Source organism: Phyllopteryx taeniolatus, chromosome 1 (genome assembly GCF_024500385.1).
Source record: "Phyllopteryx taeniolatus isolate TA_2022b chromosome 1, UOR_Ptae_1.2, whole genome shotgun sequence".
Classification (NCBI taxonomy): Eukaryota; Metazoa; Chordata; class Actinopteri; order Syngnathiformes; family Syngnathidae; genus Phyllopteryx; species Phyllopteryx taeniolatus.
The window spans coordinates 8611944-8636260 of NC_084502.1; the positions used below are offsets into that span (position 1 = coordinate 8611944).

Below are 24317 nucleotides of genomic sequence, written 5' to 3' on the forward strand. Positions count from 1 at the left end.
ACTTTTTACTCCCAATTTTTTTTTGCCCCTCCAAATAAAGAAAATACAGTGGCTGGACTCTTTTGTGTGCTCCTTCTCCCTTACGACAGGAAACTACAACTGAGAATAGTCCAGACGAACAGGAAAGGACTCGGCATGAACACCAAGCGGTACCCCGCTGAGGCCTTGGCAAGCAGAGTCTGAGGTGGCGATGCTGGAGGTCACAGCATGAGCTGGCAAGAGCTGGCGGCGGAGGCACCCTGACGCCACGTCTCGCACCGCCACTGGCAAAGTGCTGACAGACGGACCGCAGGGATGCGAAGGTGGAGGAGAAAGAGCGAGAAGTGGGATGTATTGTGGTTGTAGAGCTACTTGAGGCGTACCCTCCGAAGCAGCCCGAATACACAACCCGCGACAGCCTACATGCAGCAAAATTCTAGGTGGTACTGCTAGGTTTGACGTCCATCAGTTCTGGCCCAACTTCAATTTGGTGGGAAATGAAAAAGAACTGATGCAACTCACACATTTCATTTTCTTAAATTGCCACCCGTGCAACATTAGTATAAAATGAAATCGGGCACTAATGTAATGTGAAACATTAAAAACAACACTTGCATAAAACATTCTACATGCACTACCGCTCAAAGAAAGTTCCAAATCGAAGTCTTTTGTTCACAAAAGGCAAATCAATGCCTCCGGCCATTAGGCCTATCAAGGCAATCAATAGCAATGAAAAAAAAAAAACCAGGAAGGAGAACTAAAACCGGTAACAGCTAAACATGGCTTACGCGTGATGAGCGCTGACAAGCTCGCATGATTTGACAACGTCCAGGTTTTTTTTTTTTTTGCATAGAATTTTTGGGGTGCTTAAACTTCAAACGCATCCAATATGCGCCTGTTAAGATACGGCCATGGAACAAAGTGTTGGCCGAAAAAGTATTCTGCAGCACACACAAAAAAAGGACTACTCACCCACTACATACATTTAGCTCATGCAAGGTTTTTTTGATTTTATTATTAAAATATAATAGGGCGGCTGCTTGCAGCTGTGAAAGACAACACACAACTGAGAGTCAAGCAAGCAGAAGAGGGAATAAGTAAAAATAGAAAGAAATATAATAAGCAACGGTCCCTCCTCTTCACTTCTTGGTGCTGTTGCTCCTCGGGAACTAAAGGTCACTACAATGGGAATGGTGTCACTGATTTTGGCCACGCGCACGTTGCACTCTGTGTTAGTCATCGCTCCTCTTGCCTACACTTTTTGACACATTGCACTGTGCTTAGATTAGATTTGTGAGAAAACGCAAAGGAACATTCTGTAACGAGTAAAACAGAGCTCGAGCGCATCGTGTCACAAGCTGCCTTCAAATTTGAGATTTTCGAGTGCCTGGTGTGGAATTAATGAGTTACTTGCAGTGAACACCAACTCAAATACCAACTTTTGCAACTTTTTCTTGCCTTGGAAAACAAGCGTCAACAATCCCAAAATGACATCAAACAAAAAAGCTCTTCCAGAAAGCCATAAAGCCACCCCCCGAAGCTGACTAATTAACACTCTGAAGAGAGGCATTTCCAGTAAATTCACACTGTCCATGACCCCTTCCTGGAAAAAGGTATGGCACAGTTGTCGAACGCAGCCACAAGACAAAATGTTGAATGCGGTAGACATAAACTGTTTCCGTAGTGCTGGTTATTACTCAAATTGACAACAATGTAACCATGTAAAAATATAAACCGATCCTACACGAAGCGGCCTGCGTTTTCAAGAAAACACAATGATTATATTCATTTAAGTCCAAGCCTTCAAACGGTTGTACTGCACCCAGAATAACCTTGAATATTGCTGATTCTATTGCTTTCTCCCTTGAATGGGTAAACTAAAACCTACATTCTGTAGCTTTTTATTTTTGGGGGTTTTAAAAAAGTACAATCAAACAGTGTCATTTGCGCAAATTACGCATGAATCTGCCTATGGATAGATGGATTGGAAATTATACATAATTTAAAGTAAATGGGTTGGAACATTTGCCACGTACTTTGCACCATGAACTCAATTTGCTCATTTAAGTGAGGTCCCTAGTCTCTTTAATATCTGGTTTGCCACATTTAGTATGATTATTAGTCTCTCTGAAGTTCGATAGGTCTTATGGCACTATTTCTCACAGTTTTTGATGTCGGTATTCAGTAATATTACATTTCTCGTAAATGACGGTGATTAAGTGGCAAATGATGTGTTCTGGGTATGCATATATATTCCCCACCCAGGAGGCTCAACAGAAGACATCAGCGGGTTCCAGAGATGGTCGCCGGGTAATCACCCAAACTGTTTGTCAGCACATTTTAATCAATCTTTAAATGAACTGAAAAATTAAAAAAACTAAGGCAGGTTTTATTATTATTTTTTCATTGGGTAGCAGAAAACTATACTATTCGCGGGGGATAGGGACCAGGCCGGACCGCGAATAGCCAAAATCTGCGGATAATATCTCTCTCTCTCTCTCTCTCTCTCTCTCTCTCTCTCTCTCTCTCTCTCTCTCTCTCTCTCTCTCTCTCTCTCTCTCTCTCTCTCTCTCTCTCTCTCTCTATATATATATATATATATATATATATAAAATTATAATTTATTTTTATTTTTTTTTTAACCAAAAAAGTGGAGATAAACCTGACAATATGTGTTTTATGGAGTTTGTTCCCCTGGAAAAAAGTAAAAACAATAGAAAAATTCAAATGAAAATGAAAAAAAAGTGAACCGCGAGTATGTGACGGCTCACTGTTCTCCAAAGTTAACAACATCAAGTATTTAGTCTTTGAAATTTTACGGAACTTTAAGAGCAACACATCAAGGAGCTCCCTTCTTGTGCCCTTGCTAATAGATCCTGGAGATTACAACGCTAGGCGGTGATGTATTAACCGGCGTTATTATCCTCAATCCACTAGTCCTGCTGCAATTTGTAGTTTCAGTCACCTGTGGCTCACAGTGAACATAAAGTGAAGAACTGAAGAAATAAAGGCAAAAGTTTTTTTCAGCCTATTAAGCTGTACAAGGTTAACTTAAGATGACATATTTTGGATTGACACGTTCGGCCTCAATTTAGATGAAGGTCGTCGCATGCGAGAGTGTGCCACACGTCGCAGCCGCCGTTGATGATACACACGCCGTCTCACACACACACACACACACACACACACACACGGCAGGCGCCCTGTATTTTTCACATCCATTGGCCAAATCCAATTTGTTAAGACCCTTCTGCGACTCACTTACGAAGCTGCGGTCAATGGAAATCACATTTCTGTGATTGGACATCCCATTATCCCTTTCGTCCAGACCTGCATCGGCGGATAAAGCGGAACCGAGACGGATGCCCATGACAGACCGGCGCTGCGGCTCCAGCGAGTCCGTCGCCTTTCGAAAGGGTAAAAGCCTGACATATTAGTCATAAGTGTTCTTTAAATTCATTATCATCTTAACACGCCAGCGGCGCAAGTGTCAGGGGGAGGGGAAGCCCTCTTAAATGAGGTTAGTGGATCCATTTAAATCGTCACAGTTGGTGTGCTGTCCGCTGTGTCACACGCAAGTCTCAAGACATGAAAAACATCCCCTGTGCTAATGAGCTTGCGCAAGCTGCTAATAATGCAGCCGGGGACTTTCTGAGGTTAATCAATGAACGGCCGCTGCATTATATTCATCCATAGTCTGTTAAGATTTTTTAAATTGCAAAAATCCGTTTATTCACACGATCGCAAACTCATGTGACGCCTCTTCTAAGAAGTCACATGGAGTGTGAGCAAAATCACATCTAATTTTCAATCATCAAGCGCAACAGCCCGTTTAGGCTCATCTGAGTGAGATGACCTCGCCCTGACCCTCGCCGTGCCTGTGTATGACTGTGTGCGTGGGGGGGGCGGGGGGATAGTGTGGGGGGGGGGGGGGGGGTTGCAGAATTAGTTCTCTGTATTTAACCCATCCCTGAGGAGCAGTGGGCAGCAACAATGTAGCAAATCCAGATCTTGTGTCCGCTCCTGGAAATTAACCTCAAACCGGAGTACACGAACAAAATGCACGCAGGCATTGTGAAAATGTGCAATCTCCACACAGAAAAGCCCCACAGTCAGGCGCACAGAGCGGCCCATGCTGGAATTGAACTCAAGAATCTTCTTGTTGTGAGGCAGCAGAGCCAGCCACTCTTTCACCAAGCAGACTCACAGAGACGTTTATAAGTTGCAAACATTCTGACTTTATCCCGCCGTGATGAACAGAACTGCCAGTGTGGGCCGGATGTGTTTGCTGATGCCAGACAGCGCAGTTTTTAATTTGAGCAGGGTTGCTTTGGGCAGCACCCCTTCTTCCTTCCATTAATCCTAGTCTAATTTATTCTGTTTGTATTAATTAATCACTTTGCGTGCTCAGATCCTCAATCTCGTTAAATGGGCTGCAAGAAAGGATGTCTATCAGGATGAGTATAGTCTGCAAAAGTGCAATAACATGACATGAGGTCATAGCGACTAGCGTATTACAGCTTGAGCACAGACCAAGCGACGCTGCGGACGATGTGAAAATTGCATGAACGGCTCAACATCGTATCAAGACAGGGACAGCAAGCCTTTAGAGCAAAAGCCAAAACTATGTTCTTGGAACACGTGTTCCAATCAACCTTACAATACCTAAATCAGTCACACATCAAACACGGCGGTGTTGCTCTTCAGTCGACGTACCTCTTGCGCACTATACTGTAATGAAGTTCGTCCTCCTGCTTGATGAGGCCATGATCCCCACTGGCCCGCTCGCTCCCTTCACTGTCGTCACTGCTGAAGATGGAGGCCAGCTCCTTCTTGGGCACTCGGTTGGGGGGCAGCGGGATGGTGCGCTTCTCAGCCAGCCGGCCGCGATTCTGTACAACAAGGCACACAAGAGAGACGTGAGAACTCTGAAATATGCCAAGACAACATTAGTTGTAAACTTCAGATGACTCATCATTTGATTCAGTGATGTCAAACGTATACAGCATGGATACGATGGCACCTTTGACTATCTTTTCGATTCTTCTCATGCCTATATCATGTTATTTGATGAAACTCGCCAGCCACAACATTAGGTACACCTTCACATTCTATTAAGTTCCGAGAGCCTTTAAAAAAAAAAAAAAAACTAAACTTTCAAACATCTGCTTAGTTTTGATGTTATGGTTGAAGTTTGCGGCTGTGACCGAAGGGTAGCTGGTTCGAATCCCGGCTCTGACTCTCCACATGTCGAAGTGTCCTTGGGCAAGACATTGAACCCTAATTAGCTCCCAGTGGGCCTGGCAGCGCCTTGCATGGCAGCAGCCGCCCATTCGTGTATGAATGTGTGTGTGAATGGGTGAATGTGAGGCTTTGTAAAGCGCTTTGGGCACCGTGATAGTGTAGATAAAGCGCTATATAAGTGCAGTACATTTAACATTTTCCACATCTAATATTTGACTATTTCTTGTAACTAAACAAGCTGACCAAAATATGAAAAACTATGTAGCCCCAGACACAATATGGGGGAAAATGTTTTAATTGTGGCTACAATATAGATATAACACGCACAACATTCTAATTTGTACCCACCAAATACTGTAATTTCTCGTGTATAATGCACACCCATGTATAATACACACCCCCAAAGTTGACCTAAAAATTCTGGAAAATCCTTCTACCTGTGTACAATGCATTTTTACAATGCATGATTTTGCTTCTAACCATATGATCAAAACATGAAGTATTATCTGCATTTTGTTAGTTTTTTCAAAGAATTATTCTGAAGTTAAACACTTTATTTGAACGGTTAATACTTTATTTTTATTTAATTGCTCTGATTTTGAAATTCACAGCCCTACTTTTTTTTAGTAAACAAGAAAACACACAGTTGTGGTCATATGTTTGATTACCAAGTCAGAATTAGTAAGTTGTGTACAATTATTTAAAGAAAACACAAAGGGCCAGGCAAAACACTTTTTATTTTATTTTAATGGGATTTAAATTAAACTGTCAATCATTTCAGAAAAGCATTAACATTAAACAAAACATGACCATTAATAAATTAATGAAGGTTGTTGTTCAGTCATCAGTCGTATTTAAAAAAAACAATATTTCACAAACTCTGCCAGGGTATGTAAACTTATGAGGACAACTGTACATATATGTAGTCATACGTACCCCTGTCATATTGGAATAAAAGTGGAGGCTACACCTTTTCCATAACCTCTAGGTGGCGGTGGTTTACTGAATTGAAAGTGTAAAGCTTTTTCATAACCTTTAGATGGCGGCATATTATATAAAATGTTTCCCTATACCTATGTAAAATGCGGACTATTGATTTTCGACAATTTTTGGGGTAAAAAAAAATGTGCATTACACACGAGAATTACGGCAGGTATAACGTGCGCACAAAATACTAACTTGTGGTTTTCATATCATTCCTATAAACAACTTGGACGTCTGGGTAAGCAAATGTATCATACCTTCGCTAGAAACTGCGAAACGCCACATCCTCGTGTCTTTTTCCTTTGTTGTTCTCGTTAACCTGAAATGCCAGCTTTTGAGAATGTCTTTGGAGCTCCACCCAGCCCAAAGAAAAAATTATGTCATACTATTCTCATCCGTCCTCTACCTCTATCTTAACATTCTAGAGAAGGTGCTTTCGATTTGCTCATCCAACTATCCAGTACGGATTCACAGCTCCTTTGTGGCCACAAAACAATATTTTGTGCACACGTTATACCTATTTTGTGGCCACAAGTTAGTACTTCATCTCAAATAAGCATATTGTGTGCACGCTATATCTATATTGTGGCTGCCATTGAATCACCCCCCCCCCCCCCCCCCCCCCCCCCCCGGCAACAGCTAAACAGAAACACCTATGGGTGTAGAAGCAGTTCTACATGACTGCCAACTACAACAATAAACATATTGATAACCTAATATGTCACTGAATGTGTCAATTAGCACAACTAGGACAAAATTACTTTCAATACCGGACTGGTATTTGATCTTGTGCATGTGTGCCTAATGGTGTGGCCAGTGAGTGGATATTTGAAAAATTCACACTTAAAGAACGAGCGCAAACACAACAGAAAAGAGGAAATTGGAAGAGAGGAAGGGATCTTAGACGTTTGGAGAAAGACTGGAGAATGGATTTGTGTTTGTGCAAGAGATGACAGGTCAAAGAGAATGAGAGAGAAGGAAAAAAAAAAAGTTGAAAAGAGAACGTGGTGAATAAAACTTGTGAGAACAAGCTCCACAAAAGGAAGGTGGGTGTGAGAAAGTGGACATGGAAGTTAAATTCCTTCCTTGTCTCTCGCTTTCTCTGCACGCCGACATCTCCGCTCCTACTCCCGGGCGCCTTCCAGCCCTCCAGCTATCCCTTCCACCACACGCAATCCCGCTCTTCTCCCTCACTCCCGTCCCTTCCCTTCCCTTCCTCTTCTCTCCCCCTCCTCGCCTCACTTCTTCCCTCCCAGGAGGCGCTGCAGCGTGAGTGGCAGCCAGGCAGGCGGCGGGGGGGGGGGGGGGGGGGGGGGGGGACGGCAGGAGGAGGGAGTTGGAGGCTCCTAGCCAAGAGGCAAACAGGTGCAGCCCCTCCGGAGTCTCTCAAATGGCAGACATTAAACAGAGTTGGGAAGGGGAGGGAAAGAGGGGGTGGGTGAAAACATCCCCCAGGATGAGCAGGCCACAAACTTCTGCCATATTTCTCCCTTTACTGTTCCTTCATTGGCCACAACACAAAAAGCACTTTTGCCCGCTTTCTTCTTTCCTGTCCCTGCTTTCCACAAGTATTGCGCTAATGCTGGAGGCCAGCGTGTCGACTACTTTGTAATTTGAGTTGCTGGTTCGTGTTGGGAAGGGTGGGAGGGTCCGTAATCAGGAACGAATCAACATCACGTCAAGCACAGCAGACCAAAACGCTTGCATCTGTTCGATGCAAATTCGCAGAGTCAAAGTCCCTTTATTGCTCTTGTTAAAAGGGAAATACACATGTGCCCCACGCTCCTCTCCTACACACACACACACACACACACACAAACAAGCGCACACCTGTTCCTGGTCTTCACACATTGCGTTTCCCCTCCAAAGCGGGGGATTTTACTCGGAGCATGCCAGCAATATAGCATATACAAGAATAGCTTGTCTGAGCACACTCGTGACTAAGACTGTGAATGCGAGTGTGTAGACAACCACCCACATTGGCTGTGACATGGCCAGGCTGACAGTCCCCCGTACCCCCCCCCCCCCGACACACACACACACACACACACAGACGCCCTCGCCTCTCCCGGAAAGCCCCAATTCTTTCTTTAGTGGCAGTGACGCAGAACTTGGGTTGAGCTCCCACTGCTTCCGGCAACACTTCCGCAACACGGGGGAGGGCTCGCCAAAGCAAAAACACCGAGCAAAACACACCTCTGGCAGCCCACGTAGGAACCCTAAAAGGAAGGACGTGAACACACACAAACACACATTAGTTTGTGTGTGTGTGTGTGTGTGTGCTTGTGTGCTGAGGCAACCTTACTGTGTGTGGTCAGCCTCCTTTCAGACGTGGAAAAAAGTCTCTCATAAAAGTCCCACTAAAAGCACCACTATGAATATCGCCTCCCACGCGTTCTCGCTGACAGTCGAGCAGCCAACCAAAATATCTGGGCTCCGCATTCAGACATGAAAAAAACTCACATGCTTGCGTACGCCGTTAACGATCCATCAGACACACGACAATCCGAGAACAGCGCAAACTGAAAACGATTCAAAGCGATGAGTTTGATACGCTGTATATTTAGCACACTCTCAAGTCGCAGTGTAAATATGACATTAAGAATAAGACGTACTACTTCTTGTTATCCCCTACAACAAGTATGTACAGTACCGCCATCTCAATGGATGACAATCAGAGCCTGTTAGTCTTTCATTCTTATTGTATTTGTATTCGATTATTTTTCAACAATAAGAGCAAAAAAAGAAAATATTTACTGGCGTCAACAAGGGTAATTACATGTGCAAATGTGAGGTTTTGTCGATATTTTTTAATTGAAGTGCAATGAATGGGATTAAAACAACAGTAATGAACAATGGTGCTGCTCCTACAAGTGTAAGTGACTTTTAAGGCACAGTGTTGTAGCTTCAAACTGAAAGATATAATTAGAGATTAACGAAGCCAAGCAAATAATGCACTGCGCTAAACTAACATAACATTCTAAAATCGCATAAGCTATTTTTTGCTGAGGGCAGACATGGTAACAAAGTATAGGTAACAACATTGTTTTGTTTACGTGTTGTCAATGTGCATTTGGTGACGCGCGATACTTCATGTTGAAGGAAAAGGGACAAACGTGGTCAGAAGATAGTTATAAAGTCATGCTAGTGCTAGTGAATGCCTCTGTTAACACTTAACTAGAGTTAGATTAGGTGACGAGGATACTTTATTCAAGTGTCTGTGGTCATTTGTCTCAATGCAAACACACAAGCACAAGTTCTACACACAACTCTCAATGGTAAGGATAGCATCAGTGCTAGTGCTAACACATGCCAAGAATTGTCCTGGCTGGTCCACCAAATTCTCCAGCACGGCAACAAAACAGACGCTATTGTCGCTAATTTTAAAGCCAGTGAGCCATCGAAATGATCGTCACACTGTCACTTTAAGGTCAAATATTACAGAGTGTTACTTTAATTGCTGAAGGCTCCCGTCAGGAATGTGTGTCCTGAGTACTGTACCACAGAGATAAGCATTAAACTGGTGATTAAGCAAGATAAAAGAACATACAGTTATTAGTCTTATTATATTTTTGAGCGTCATCATGGATTGATGAATTTTTAATCAAGGCTTGGCGCGCAAGCAACAAAACCACCTTGTTTTTAATCGATACACAACTTTGGCAAGCAAAAGCGGTTAAATTCAAACGGTGACTATAAAAGCAATCAATCTCTCTATATTTATTTCTGACTTTTAACTGCGCTCTTGGTGGAAAAAGCGAATAGTAAGGGTGTTATTTCTTCATCCTTTTTTTTTTTTTCCCCTCACTTCCCTTGCGTTATTTCCTGAAAGGTGGCCTGCCGCTGGCTCCAAGCAGCATTAGCAAGCTCTCTCTCACACACACACACACACACACACACGCACGCACGCACACTGTGGTAGCCGCCCGTGACATTCCTGCAGCTGCGGCGCTAGCGCCCCCTCGCACGCGCCCCTCCCGCCCGCCCCACAGCAAACTCCCTAGGGGACGAATGCCTAATGAGTCACGCGCCTGTCTGCCGTTACCTCGCCGTGTGTGTGTGTGTGTGTGTGTGTGGAGGCAGGATGGCGGGCCGACTTGGCGTGAGCGCTTTGGGGAAGGGGCGGCGGGTGAGGAGATGACAGGGAAGGAGGGAGGGCGGTTGGGGGGGGGGGGGGGGGGGGGGGGGGGGGGCTAGTGTGCACAAGGCATGAGGGTGGAGTGAGGCGGTCATTACCACGTTCAAACAAGAGCGCTGAAAAAAAGGCCAAAACAAACAAGCATGTCCTCTGTGTACCAGCTCGAGGTCCACTTCATCACCACGTACAAATTCTTATTTTGTTTAGTCTCGCCACCTCATGTCTGGCCCTGGCGCGTGGAAACGGTGGTGACATTTTCACACGTTCGTGCCTGGCTGGCGATTAGCCGCTCGCCCGGTTAGATTGAGATCGCTCAGTACGCAAACATGACCAACGTAACCTGATTACTACCAATAACCCGATTAAAATAGTAGTTTGATTAAAGTGCTCACAAGGTTTACGGTAAACACATTTCCCCCCAGCTAACCGTCTAATCCGCCGGGTATGATTTACTTGATAGTCCAGATAACGTGTTTATGAAATAGGTTATTAGTGCCACAAGTGCGTGTTGAGAATATAGAAAGATGGCGACACAGCGGGTTGTGCCACTTCACAAAGAAGAAAAACACAATAGATAATACTGTTGCTGTCATCACAAAATAGCTGCTTGTTTACAAAAACGCACATTAGCGTCGCACGCAACTTGTGACCTTTAAGACGCGCGAGCCACAAATACGTTGAGGCCTGTGACCAAAAGGAAAATGGCAGAACAGCAGCATGAACGACAAGCAACACAGCATAGTTTAGTCACAGCACATGACAGGCAAGCAACTGCAGAGTTGTGTTTTGACAACTCGAATTTCAAAATGAACCAAATTCAGGAGAGGCTTTGTAATTAATGAACCACGATTAATCGTGACTACGTGCGTGAAGTTGAACAACAATCGTTGCGGTTCCACTTCTTGTCCTTTATGAGTCGGCAGCACACTTTCAAACTGTTGCCGACGAATCAAGACGACATTTCCGCAGTCTGTGGACTGAACGCTAATGCTAAAAAGCAATGCTCACAGCAAAGCGATTTGCGTCCCTTAGCTGCGTGTATTTTCATCTGTGCCCAACGAAGAAGAACCGCAAGAACCACAGGCCCATCTAATCGCACAACTCCCTACGTAACATGAGGTTAGCCAGCTGTTCACCCACTTTGCACAAGTTCAGTGATGGAAAAACGGCCCCGCGGATTGCAGATGACTTCAACTGTATGAGATCACTGTCGGGACCGACCGAATTTTTCGTCCTCTTTCAGCCAGTTACTGCGGCAAACTAACGACAAATATTTCCCATTATTGTACAAAACACTATTCAGTTAGGTTTGCCACAATGACGATCCTTTTTTTTTTTTTTTTTTTTTTCCCCAGAATTAGGCACCGTTTTTGGATAAAAAAAGAAAAGGACTGTCCCATTTTGGCCCCTGGCAACAATGTTTGTCAAACTAAAACCAAACAGTTTTTGAAAACGGGAGTCAAAGCGAAAGTTTTTTCTGAAAATTGTGCGTTATCGTCGCCATTTAAACACTTAAAACCCGGGAGGTGTGCACACTTGTTAAGTGTTCATTCTGAGCATGCTCAAGCATGTCAAAGTCAAAACAATGATGGCTGAGCGTTTGTGCTTATAATGCGTCTCCAGCAAATTGCGTCCCTCAGAGGCAGTTTCGCCCGAGACAACGAACAGGTGTTTTTTTTTGTTTTAGGTTGTGGTACATTACACATAAATCGTGGTAATGGCGGTTTGGTATAATAAGTGCTGTACTCATTTAAATTGCATGAACAGGGATCGTCTTGATAATGATGTCGTCTCATGAAACTAACCCCGGAAAGGTCATCATGTCACGTGACCATAGACAGGTGAATAGAGAGAGACGCGTTTCCTGACTACTTACATGAAGATGCAATGCGTGCGCCTGTTTCCAAGTACACTGGTACCTTCACTTTAGAGTTCCCTAACGTATGTTTATTTCGTTTCTTTGCGTTGCAGGCCAAAATTTGAGGTGCGAGCAGGCTTTGGATAGTGATGAAAAAGAATTGAGCAAATTAAGGTACCGTAATGCCCTCGTATGTAGGCAAGGAGAGCCACAGTCGTTGATGCACTTTCAGCCATTCATTGAATGGGACAAACAGTAAAAACGTACAAAAACAAAATGAGAGCACTCACAAGGATCGAGTCGACTCTGACTCTTGACGTTACTCACTAGGCCACGCCCCTTAGAGGAACACCAACACAACACATAAATACTACAGTAGGTACCGTATAGTAATTACATTTTTTTAAACCAGATTACTTCTTTATATTCTCTTTTATAATATTTCATTATATTTGTATATAATATGGTGCTATTTTTCTTTATTAATACACAAGTAACATAAATGGTGGTCACAGAGTCTGAAACAGATTCATGACATTTCAAACTTATTTAATATGAGTATGGTCACAGAACGAACGAAACAGTATATCAAAAGACAGGCATGTGCACACATAGTCTCTAGTTGGTGCTCAAGCACCTTGGATGAAATAAGAGCCCTTTTTGCTGCAGCGGATTTATTTTTTCCCTTGGTTCATCAATATTACAAAGAAAATTTTACCCAAAGTGTTTTGAAATCTGACTTTCGCCTTATCCCTTGTGCTTCTCCTTCTCTTTCCAAAATCCTGCCATTAGAATTAGGGGTGTGTTGACTTTTATATCCACTGTAGCCTCCCTTCACATCCTTTCTTAATAGTTGTATTACTGACTGTGTTAACAGAAATAAATACATACTTTAAATACTACTGCTTGTACTTAATCACATGAATAATTTTGGTTATGGGTGCCCTTTTTTTTCCCCCCCTCGCTTGAGCACCTGCCTATGTCTATGCACGTGCCTGCCAAAATATTAGGAACCACTCATCATCAAATGCAACACGTTTTGCCCAATAAGTGTGATTCTGTCCTATAATGGACAAAACTTTGAGAAAGGAGGGAAGAAAAGTGAGAAAGCATCGTAGGGCGGGCAAGCATGCAACCAAGTCCCCCACCTTCCTACACACACACACACACACACACACACGCACACACACGCACGCACACACACACACACACACACACACGCGCGCATTCACTCCACCCTTGGCCCCCACGCGCTGAGCCGAGCGGCAGTTTCAGCCCAATGGAGCGGCACAGGGCAAAAGGGGGGAGGAGGGGGATGCTTTGCTGCAGGGGGGTTTGCGGTGACGGGAGGGGGCGGCGGTGCACAGAGGGCGAGAGGGCGGCGAGGCGGAGGGAAGGGGAGCAGGGAGGGGGGCGGTAGTGCTGGAGCAGCGCTGGGAGGTCAGTGGTGGTGCAGTCAAGCGTGCCAACGCGCCTCTCACGCTCCCCTGTCCCTCTTGTCTCAACCCCCGCCCCTGCCCCCTTCATTCCCCTCCTCCTCCCTCATTCTGCCGCCGCCTGCATGTTTGGATTGGACCGCCGAGACCACCGCAGGGGAGCTTTCCAGACAGGTTCCTACTGGATATTTGTGACAGCGGAAGTGGAGGCGAAGACAAGGTTGTATCACAAACACACCTGAGCTGAGTTTCAGGACATGCAGTGGCACAATTAATCAAAAACGCCACTAAAATGACACCTCCTCGAGGGTGAAACAAGCACTTTGATGAGGTTTAGTCACGCACACGCTCACACCACCTCTATGGAATGCAATCATTTTGAATCATCACTTACGTCGTGCAAAAAGGGAGCCAAGATAAACAAACATTGCCCTCATTTATCTTCCAGCAATTTCATTAATCTACTCTTTATCTGACTGTGCGCCATTTTTTTTATCATCAATAAAAATCAAAAAGTGGTTCATACAATATGCTGTTTAAGGCATTATCATGACCATGTGGGATTTCTATGAGCTTGCTGACTAACCCTCAAGTCTGTTTGTTGGAGCTTGTCGATAACGTAGAGCAGGAGATGATACACGAGTGTCTACAACGGTCCGATGTGGCGTCAACAACTAGTGGAAGTCACGTGTTGGAACAGCTTGCGCACACAGATATCGGGAAGAAGCGTTTTCACAACAATCGCCATTGGCTTTGATTCCTCTCCATAGGCGCTCACCATTCACAAAAACATTAACGTCGCTTGATGAGGAAAAAGCTTAATGTCCAGAAAAACTATGAAAATGGGCTATCGTGCTGATATTTCCGCAAACCTTTTGGTGGCGACTGACCGCCGTTTTCTGACATTACGTGACGTTAAGCTTTTTCAGGCATACGTTAAGCCTGTTACAAACCAAATCAGTACCCAACATAACTCAACTGCTGGGAAGAATGAATTTAAGACGACCCAAAAACAAAACAAAACAAAACAAAACAAAAGAACAACAAGTGTGCGCAACATGTCTGAAACGTCGCAATTACTATTGATCTCCATTAGTCTCACTTGGTCTGAAAGTGCACAAACTACTCCACATGACCACAATCCTGCACACTTCTCAGCCAATTGCATATTCCGCCGTTACCATAGCAACGTAGCTTCAGCAACTCGCATACAAACACAAACCCGGCGACCGAACGAAGACTCCACCTCACGAGTTCGCTTTTATTTTCGAGCGGAAGAGTGTTTGTGGCTATTTCCACAGATGTTTGTGGACGTGTGGGTTTAATTCCGTTTTGCAACGGTGGGAGGGGGGCATGATTGGAGGGGGGGGGGGGGGCTTTATGAGCCAGAGGAGGCGACTGTAATTTCCTCCCATCCTCCGCCAGTTCCGCTGAAATAACAGAGTAGAGGAAGCCGAGCTCTCCCGGGAAGAGACGCAAACACACGCACACACAGCTTGCTAATCAGCCGGCCACCCTGAGCTCACCCGCACACACACACACACACACACACACACACACACACACACAGACGTGCACACATAAAAAGTGAACAAACACCACTTTGACGGCTCGGGCCAAAGGATAAAACTTCCGCAGGAAAGTTTCTGTCTTATATGGACACAGTAATACAGAATACACAGCATTTCCGAGGTGCATTAAACGCCTGATGATCACACGTGAGGCAAAGGTGGAAGTAAAGCATGACAATCAACAGCCTATCAATCACTGTGAACACATGACATTCCACATTTAATGTAATCGCTAACTGTCAAGCGCCTGTGTGCCAACATGACAAAAAGCTCGAGTCGGCGCTGACGCTGCAATTAGCTTGCACGAGGTCTCAGCGGGCAGGTGGGGAACGTCTTCCCACCAGCTGCACCTTTTTACCCCCTTTTTTTTTTTTTCCCCTTTTCCGAATGCTCGCCTCGTGCCTATAGCCAAGCGAGATCACTTAAAGTTCAGCTGTCAAACTTTCAAAATAAATGTCTGCATGAGGTAATTTGTGTCAGTAGGCAGGCGTATAGTGTGCGAGAGGGAGGAAGAGAGGGAGGTAGGGGTGGGGGGGGGGGGGGGGTGGAGTGCTGGCTGCCATGCCCTGAGGAGAGTCAGAGGGGAGGGGGGGACGACGACGCCATAGAGGCCATACAAGCTCCGCTGCCTTCCCTCCGCCGTCTCACCCTCGCCGCCCTCGCGTGAAACTGCTGACATTCTTAGCCCGCGTGTGCGTGCGAGCGGGAGTGTGTGTCTGTGTGCGTGCGCGCTGTGCACGTGGGTGTCCTAAGGCGTCACGGTGGTATTCGCTCGCTGGGTTAAACTTCAGGCTTCACCGCCAGACGAGGAAACGAGCACCATAACAACAACAACCTTCGGGCCCTCGCATCCGCGCTTACGTCAATGGCGACGTTTCACTCCGTCACGTCTGCAAATTGAGGTTGAAGAATACGTGCCGAGACAAGCCCGAAAAAGTCAATCAACGATAAACCCGACGGTTGAGTGTAAACACATGCAAACACGCTTGAGATGTTCCCCAAAAAATTGCATCTCTTTTCCCAGCCCTTACCTCCCCTCTCAGGCCGAAATCTAAGCTTTTGGTTAAAGCTCTTGTGAAAATGTCACCAGTTTACCTGTATCACTCAAACTGCTCCGACTTATCTAACGCGCCTTCGCCTTGCGTGTCTCACACACAATAATCAGCGGTAGCCACATTCAGTAGCTCGCTAAGCCTCTTACACCCTTCCCTCAAGATTAGGGCTCGGGAGCGACAACAGATGCGCTCTGCGCTGATGAAAACACACACGTGCGGACCCGCAACTCAGCGCACCTGTGTGAATAGATCCGGTGTGCGTTTGACACGCGCGCAGAAAGCCGACGCCGTCACCGTGACACATCGGCGAGGCCTTCGGGTTTGGCGTCGGCCCCCCGGTCGGGCCCTGGGGGAGCGAGCGGGCAAATAAGCGCTTGTCAGCCAGGTGAGGAGTCTGACTGAACAGTGACCGACGGTGAACGCGACACACGCAACACACGCGCACAAAGCCAGACAGCTCGCTGTCTCTGGATAAATGGCCGTTTGATGCTCGGCGTCTTTGAAAGGCTGGAAGTGCATTCGGTATTCACGCTGAGAGAAAATTACTGTCAAATCTGTCACAGTGTGCCTGTGGGGTCTTCAGCGGAAAGGTTATAAATAAAGGCGGCGCTCCCGAAACACGCTTACCCATCATGCAACTGTGCGACAACACAAACGCCAATGAAATATCTGTTGCTGCTTTCTCACACAATAAACTAGACCAGGTGCTCCTTAGTCCTATTTATCCGAAACTGTTCGATTTCACCTTTGCATTTTCACAAGTTGCGCCGTCATACTTTTTGGCACCCTTCCGTTTACTAACGACAGTGGGCGGAGCAAAGACGCACGGCAGCCCAGTGATTGGTTGACTGAGAGGTCATTTTTTTTGCGCGACGACAGTAATTCACTGGAAAGAAACGTTTATTTCCAAAGCGTGTTTCTTGTTTATGGATCATGTCAGCACTAATGCATGTCACGTCCCTCATGTTTGTTGAGTGCATCGGCGGGTCACACGGTGAAAACGTAGCTGACAAAACCATCGCTATCCCGCCTCCGCATCCATGACGGAAACGCGAGCCAAATGTGGGTTTACCATTCCAGACTTGATCATGGCCAACTGAACAGTAAAGCTTGTAGAAAAACGACTTTGAAGGACAAAAAAAACGACCCGCTTCCATTTGTCCTTAATCGCGAGGATGAGGACAAAAGTGTTCAGTGCAAACAAGTTCGAGCTACCAATGGAACCAATGTAGCTTATCTACGTCAGCATAAAAACACACAGCAATGTTAAAAAAAAAAAATCGAAATATAAAATACAATTGACAGGAGATGAAATATTCTTACCACGGGAGAGGAGATTCGACAACCTGGGCAATCGCAGATCGGAGGATGCACCTGTAAGATTCCTTTGGACATGAGCGTCTTGAGACTTTTCCCTGCAACACAAACAAACGAGACGCTCTGAGCGAGGGGGGGGGGGAAGGAACATGAACGCACCACCTGAACACATCGCCGAAACAACATCTGATAGGGTATGAATGTTTTGGGTTTTTTTTTAATATCCAGGTAGTTCACCAGTAAGGATCATCATTCTTTTGTTTTCTGTACCTCCGCAATGAGGGCCATGTCGCGTATCCCGCATAACTATCTCAATTGGGTTATTTAATATTTGGTTGAGCGCTCCACCAACACATCCGGTGCGGCACCTCACCCTGATTTAAATGTGGCGGGGGGGGGGGGGGGGGGGGGGGGGGGGGGGGGGGGGGGGGGTATGTGGTAGGAATGGTACACTTTCAAATCTCACTTGGCTGAAAAAAAACAAAAAAAAAAAACAGACCATAACCCCTCTAGAAAATATCAAAATAAAGCATTTTTGTAGCCATTAAAGTTGCTTCGTGTTCAATCGTGCAAAAATTACCTTTTAATAGAGGAAATATTCAAATTATTAGTTTTTTGGGGGGGAGAGGGGGGTGTTAAAACAATGTAAAGTGAGGATTATACCAGACCGGCACCCCCATGGGTGAGCGCACCACAGCTTGGGAATCCCAACCTAAAAAAAAGCAGCTCTCGATGTGACATAGCTATAAAGGAAGCGGACTAGCACAAAAGCGCTTTTCAGAAACTCGCGCATCCTTTGGAACACGGCTCTCAAACTGGTGGCCTGGGGGCCAGATCCGGCCCGCAACATCGTGTTATGTGGCCCGCAAAAGCAAATCACGTGTCGACTTCGTTTTTTTTTTGGGGGGGGGTGGAAATACCAAGATTGCTGTCTTTGCTTGTATAATGTTGAGATATTGCAAGCATTTTATGTTACCAACCCCCCCCCCCCCTCCCTTTTTTAAATAAATGTAAGAATAGTTGAACATTTGTAATTTTTTTTAATTGGCTTTTGATTTCAAAAGTAGTTCTCCGTCCATTTGTTGTGTATATGTCACACGCGACCCAGAAATGAGTTCGGACACCCCCCCCCCCCCCCCCCCCCCCCCCCCCAAATCTGCTTTCGAAACCTGTCGAAACCGAGACGAATAAAAGTCAATGGAGTTGTCCCGTTTCCCACTCTAGAGTCACTCCCGATGAACTTTGCCATGAAAACAAGAACGGACGTCGTCAATGGAAGTCACCCCCGTCCCGGCGACGCCGCAGCTTACCTTTGTGTCGAATACTCCGCTTCCAGTCTTTGGCCGTCTCCCGGCCACTGACAAACTGGAACTCGTTGGGGGTGAGCCACTCGCCCCGGTATTTAATGGAGGGTCCCTTGCTGCCTTGGCAGAGTTTGTTAATATAAAGCAAAGCTTTGTTTTCCCCGCACTCCACCTCGATGCAGGGCTCGCCGTTGTCGAAGAAGGGCTGGAAGTCCGGGATGGAGGAGAACCTCTCGAGCATCAAGTCGTCCGCGGCGTGCTGGAGGTGCTGGTGATGCAGCGTCGAGTCGCGCAGCCCCAAGTACGCGCGGTGGTGGGCCAAAATGTGCTCGTAAGGCGGCGGGTGCGGGGTCACCACCGGGAGAGCGGCGCCGTTTAAAGGGGCCAAGTATTCGGAGCGGTTGAAGGCGGCCGAAGCCATGTCGTCGCCGTCCGGGCGCTCCTTCTTGATGGCGGGCATGCTGCCGCGGGGACAAGTGCGCGGAAAGCGGACGTCCGGTCCGAGACGCGCCGCTTGACGAGAGACGGCGGGTGTGCGGGAGTTGCCGGAGAGATTCCCATTCAGCGGTGTGACGCTCGCAGTGGCGGCAGCGCTCTCCGCCGGCCCCGCAGCTCCCTACAGCGTCCCACCTCCCACATGCACCCGCACGCGCTCTCTGCTAAGACCTGACATGCGGACATGATGCTGCATACGGGGATCATTAACGCCCCCCCCCCCCCCCCCCCCCCCCCGGCCACCACGCCCCCACCTCCCCGTTTTATTTATTTATTTTTTTTATTTTTTTTATTTTTTTTTAATGATTTATTGCCTTCGCCTGAACTGGAAATTATTTCTGCGGTGTCGCTTGTGTTTCGTTTCTACACGGTGGCAGAAATCTGTCATTTACATTTGGCCTCAGTGTACATTCGCGTTACGTTTTCCAAACCGTAAAGCTGAAAGTTTTTTTGTTTTGTTTGTTTGTTTGTTTGTTTGTTTCACGCCAGAGTGCGCGCGCGCGCGCGCGCGCATGTTTGAGCGGAGTCAGGCTGAAGTTCACAGACGCAGACCAAACAAGATTTGCACTCAACTTGGCCCATTTCAACCGCGGAGGACCGGCGGCAGCCAGCGGCGGAGAGGGCGCTGGGGGGCCGCGACGGACGACGCCACGTAGACTCAAATGAAGGACAGAGTTTTAGGAGTTAGCGTGGGACAAGTTTGATTAACGCTTGCAGATGCATGCAAATCATCTTAACGATGCAATGAATGCGCACACGTTTGAAAACTGTTTTGGGCCGCATTCCCCGCCGCTAAATGTAAAATTTTAGTATCGTTTGCTCTGTTTTAAATCCATTCTAACCAGTGAAAAATTGTGAGCCCTGTTAATAATGTCAGACACAAGTGTGTGTGTGTGTGTGTTTTTTTTTTTAAAATCAAGAATCTACTTATAGATCAGCAAATCACAACAAATGTATTCAGGATGACATTGACCGCATCTAACCATTCCCAAAACACGAATTCCCAAAATCTACAAATAATTGACGACCTCCCCGACAAGTGTCACAATTGCCTACACGTGCCACAAAATGGCCGAAAAACACTACTTTTGCCAAAATGAAACTCCTCAACTCACTTCAACATTGTTCCTTTGCACCAAGACGCCACGAGGTGGCTTGTAGTGATTTGACCTGAGCGGAAACAAACTGCAAAGAACAACTTTTTTTTTTCAGCAGATAGCGGAGGATAGGCTCCCCAAATAAATCTGTGAACAGGTGAAGTTGCAAATGTTGACCTGTGAATAATCTAAGTCTTCCATTGGTGTGCATTCTGCGGACAGTTAAATACATCGCGTTAGATCACAACTCAACTCCAAATCCGGCCTTCCATGTCACGCTGCGTGGCCTGTCAATTATTCGACTTCAAAACTAGTTATTATCATAAAATGATCATGATAATGATCAAATCCAGGGGCAATGTCATTGGCGATTGGGTTAGCCTGGCAATGGGCTGGCGACTGGTTCGCCTCTCGCTTATACGCAGCTGAGATGGGCGCAGCACGCCCGTGACCCCAGTGAGGATAAGCGGCTCAGAAAATGGATGGATGGATGATGGGGCGATTATTATGCTTCTTATATACAGTAGAACATATGCGGTAAGGGACAATAACTGCCTTGTCTTATAGTCACAAGACTCGTATGTAAACAAACACAGTGCAGCTCAGCCTCTGGCTAGCGGCCGTCATAGCTGTTTCATTTGAAATGATTAAATGCGATTTTGCTTATACAAAAGCATTGTGTTTTGTTTTGGGTTTTTTTTGCGGTTCCCCCCCCCCCCCCCTCCCCTTTACGCTGCCAAATGTAAACCAAAGCATGACCTTAAAACCAAGATACATATGTACTGTATGTACCCAACCATGATTTGTGGTGTACTGTTATGATTGGCTCACAGCAGGTTTGAAACTCCTAATTTATAAATAATTCCCTAAAAGGGCTACTAGTATAGTCCTCATTGTTATAAGTGCAACAGTGTTTTGAAGCTCGAACGCTGAGGCAAGTGGAGGACTGCATGCTTTTGAATCTTCAACTCATTCATTGAATTGCATGTGCAGGCTAAAGTATCCTGTCCTAAAAACATTCCGTTTCATCTGTGTTCCTCAGCCAGTGTTTTTTTTCTCGGGCCAAAAGTCGGCGGAAGTGGAGAACAGTTCAGAAGAAACGTACGCTCAGATGTGTACTTGCGCTGCTGGAAGCGTATCGCTTCAACCTGGGAAGCACATTTGGCGAGAGCACCTTCGCTCCGCGCTGCGCGCGGGCACGTTGCCCTGAGCTCCTGGAGCTCGTAAGCAAGTTCACATCTGACCCCCATCAGCGGAGAACCACCCAAGTGGATTCCCCTCCGACACATGGAATAGCCATTCCGGCAGCAGAGGTGGGGCCCAAAGCGCCGCGTGTCCGGCGCCCATAAATCAGGGCAAACGGCCTCTGACACACACAGGAAGGAGGCACGCCGCACCGCAGGCGGACGGGTTGGCTCGGGAGGGCCAGAGACCACGGCGTGGCCAGATCTGGCCGAAGGCCTGCAGCCGGAACCGGGCAGGCAAAGCCACTGCAGACGTGAACAAAAACACATGCCAGAGGCCACCGCAGCAAAGACGAAGACGGACAAGTCTCCCGTCGGACCTCCGAGGCCGTGACATGTCGAGCCCGAGGTGGGACGAGATCAGAAAGAGACACAAATCAGAGTGCGCCGAGCTTGAAGAATGAAAGCAGATATATTTGGAAATAAACAATAATGTCACTTCCCCCGTTTATGAGTGCGCTGAACAGTAGCACTGACATAAATCGCGACTTGCTGACATTTATGGTGTGTGTGTGTGTTTTGAAGCAGCCACTTCGAGGAAGACGAAGACTTACAGAGGAGAAGCTCTGAGGTTCTCCCGCTATCAAACCAACCTTTACCCAAATGTCAACGTGTCGTCACGGAAACTCGAGTTGAGGAGGCGGCACCAAGAGGAGAGGCGTGTTGAAAGCGGGAGCCCCCCGTGCCCACTTCATGTCCCCAGTCGTGACTCATCCTGGAGGGGTTCCCCGAACCTTTACAACGTCAACCCTTCAACTTTCACATCTTCAGCCATCGCTTCCACTCTGTGCAAACTTTTCCATCACTCGTTCTGCTGTTTGACATGAGGGGAAACCTTTGCTTAACCTTTTAACTCTTCCCTCGGAAGAAAGAAAATCTCTGCTTTTACGATGGCGTGGAAGACTAGAACGCTGTCCGGCACAGCGCAGACCTCTGGCAAGGCCAAGAATTGAGCATCACAGCTATTATACGGCAACTACTATAGAAGTTTCCAGTGCTGCTCCACTTTGCCGAATACGGTGGGTCACTGCCCCACTTCGCCCCAATGCAAGCAAAAAAACTGAAAAGAAAATACTTGTTCTACGCCTCTGTCTGGAGCTGCAGTTCAATTTAATGGGCTACCACATTTTGGGAACAACAGTCATGCTATTTTAATCAGCCTATGCCGCTGCCCTCCAAAATACCGATGAGTGCAATTCTACCCCTGTGAAACCAGGCAAAATGTCTTTCGGATTCGCCCCGTTTAAAATGGAGCATTTTTATTCGGTTTGGGCTTCTCACCCTGTTCTAATTCACAAGGCTCCGTGCAAAGCAGGCTAATGATCCGCAAAAAAAAAGTCAATATTGTCAACTCATTTTAACAACATTCCCCTAAAAATAAATGGTTTACCGTGAGTCGAAAACAAGCACAGTGAAGTGAGAGGACGCTGGCATGTGTGCCACCACGTCAACAAATACCAGATGAAGCGGCGCCTTGACTTGCGCCGTTATTTTGCTCGGTGATCACGCTCACAACTCAAAACACTCGTATCGCGAATAATCTTTTGCGACTGAAATCGACGGAAATGCCATTAATCCGTCCAGCCAACCAAAAACACCAACAAATCTTTTTTCTGTTTTTTATGAGAAAAAAATATAATATTGTACTTTCTAAAAACATACAGCAAAAAAAACCCAACATAATTAAACAGCTCATCACGATTAACATGATCATCATGGTTTGCATGCCTTGGCCACCAGGGGGAAGTATAATATATATGACTAAGACGGTCACAACTCCTCAGTAAGCTGCAGTAATATTACCCATTAGCTGTGTTTTCGTGTGGCCTTGTATTCCGATTACAATCTGTTTAGAGGCCTAAACGGAATGAAAACACACCAAATGAACACCTCGCTCGGAATAAACAGGCCGAATCTGAATGGAATTTCATTCTGACTTACAGGGTTTCGAATGTTCCTTTTGCCAAACCGATCAGAAGTAAATTTTCTTCATGCGAGCAGTACATCGGAATAGCGTCTGGCTGCGCTCTGCCTGTACATGCTGCGTCTTGACATAAATGTGCCACGACGTCATCGTTCAAACCGTGGCGGCTTCCAACCAGAGCTGCTCTGCGACTGAGATATTTTTAACTACTTGGTAACATGTTTTTATCAAGCTGTTGCTATCATGAAAGTATATTTGAAAATCGCAACTACTGTGGTAAATAGACGACGAACCTCCCATGTTGATGAATGACGTTTACATCATTTTGAGCATGTCACACGCCTGTAAAATGGCTGTTATGATTACAATGCAGTGGCCTGTGTAAACACCAAATCGGAAAAAAAAAAGAGGTCACGTCACTTGTAAAAGGTAGACCAGAGATCTTCGATCGGAATGACACAAATGTCTGCATGTAAACACGGCTCCGTAAACCCCGCGACATCTGTGCTATTTGTTAGCCCGTCTGTGCCACTTTATGTTGCGTTCGCATTACGCTAGCGAACTTTCCGAAGGAAAAGTTATGTGGTTGCTTTAAATACACAACACGTACTTCTCTTGGTTTTACGTTTACTTTTACCACAAACGTCTATTGGAGTGGCAATAAACAGCTT

The 24317-nt window shown here is 46.1% G+C and overlaps 1 protein-coding gene across 2 annotated transcripts in view; it reads right to left on the minus strand.

Annotated features, from left to right (window-relative positions):
- samd11 (sterile alpha motif domain containing 11) overlaps nucleotides 1-19586 on the minus strand; it is a 58330-nt gene extending 38744 nt beyond the window's left edge. Inside the window, exons 1-3 of one of the 2 annotated variants that reach the window (XM_061768624.1) lie at nucleotides 18893-19580; nucleotides 17589-17680; nucleotides 4696-4871 (exon numbers count right to left, since the gene is read on the minus strand). In XM_061768624.1, coding sequence (XP_061624608.1) covers nucleotides 4696-4871; nucleotides 17589-17680; nucleotides 18893-19346 — 722 coding nt within the window. In that variant the 5' untranslated portion in view covers nucleotides 19347-19580. Of the gene's footprint in view, nucleotides 1-4695; nucleotides 4872-17588; nucleotides 17681-18892 lie in introns of both variants that reach the window. The other variant, XM_061768634.1, reaches the window with a different exon arrangement.
- Between the last annotated feature and the right edge of the window lie 4731 nt (nucleotides 19587-24317).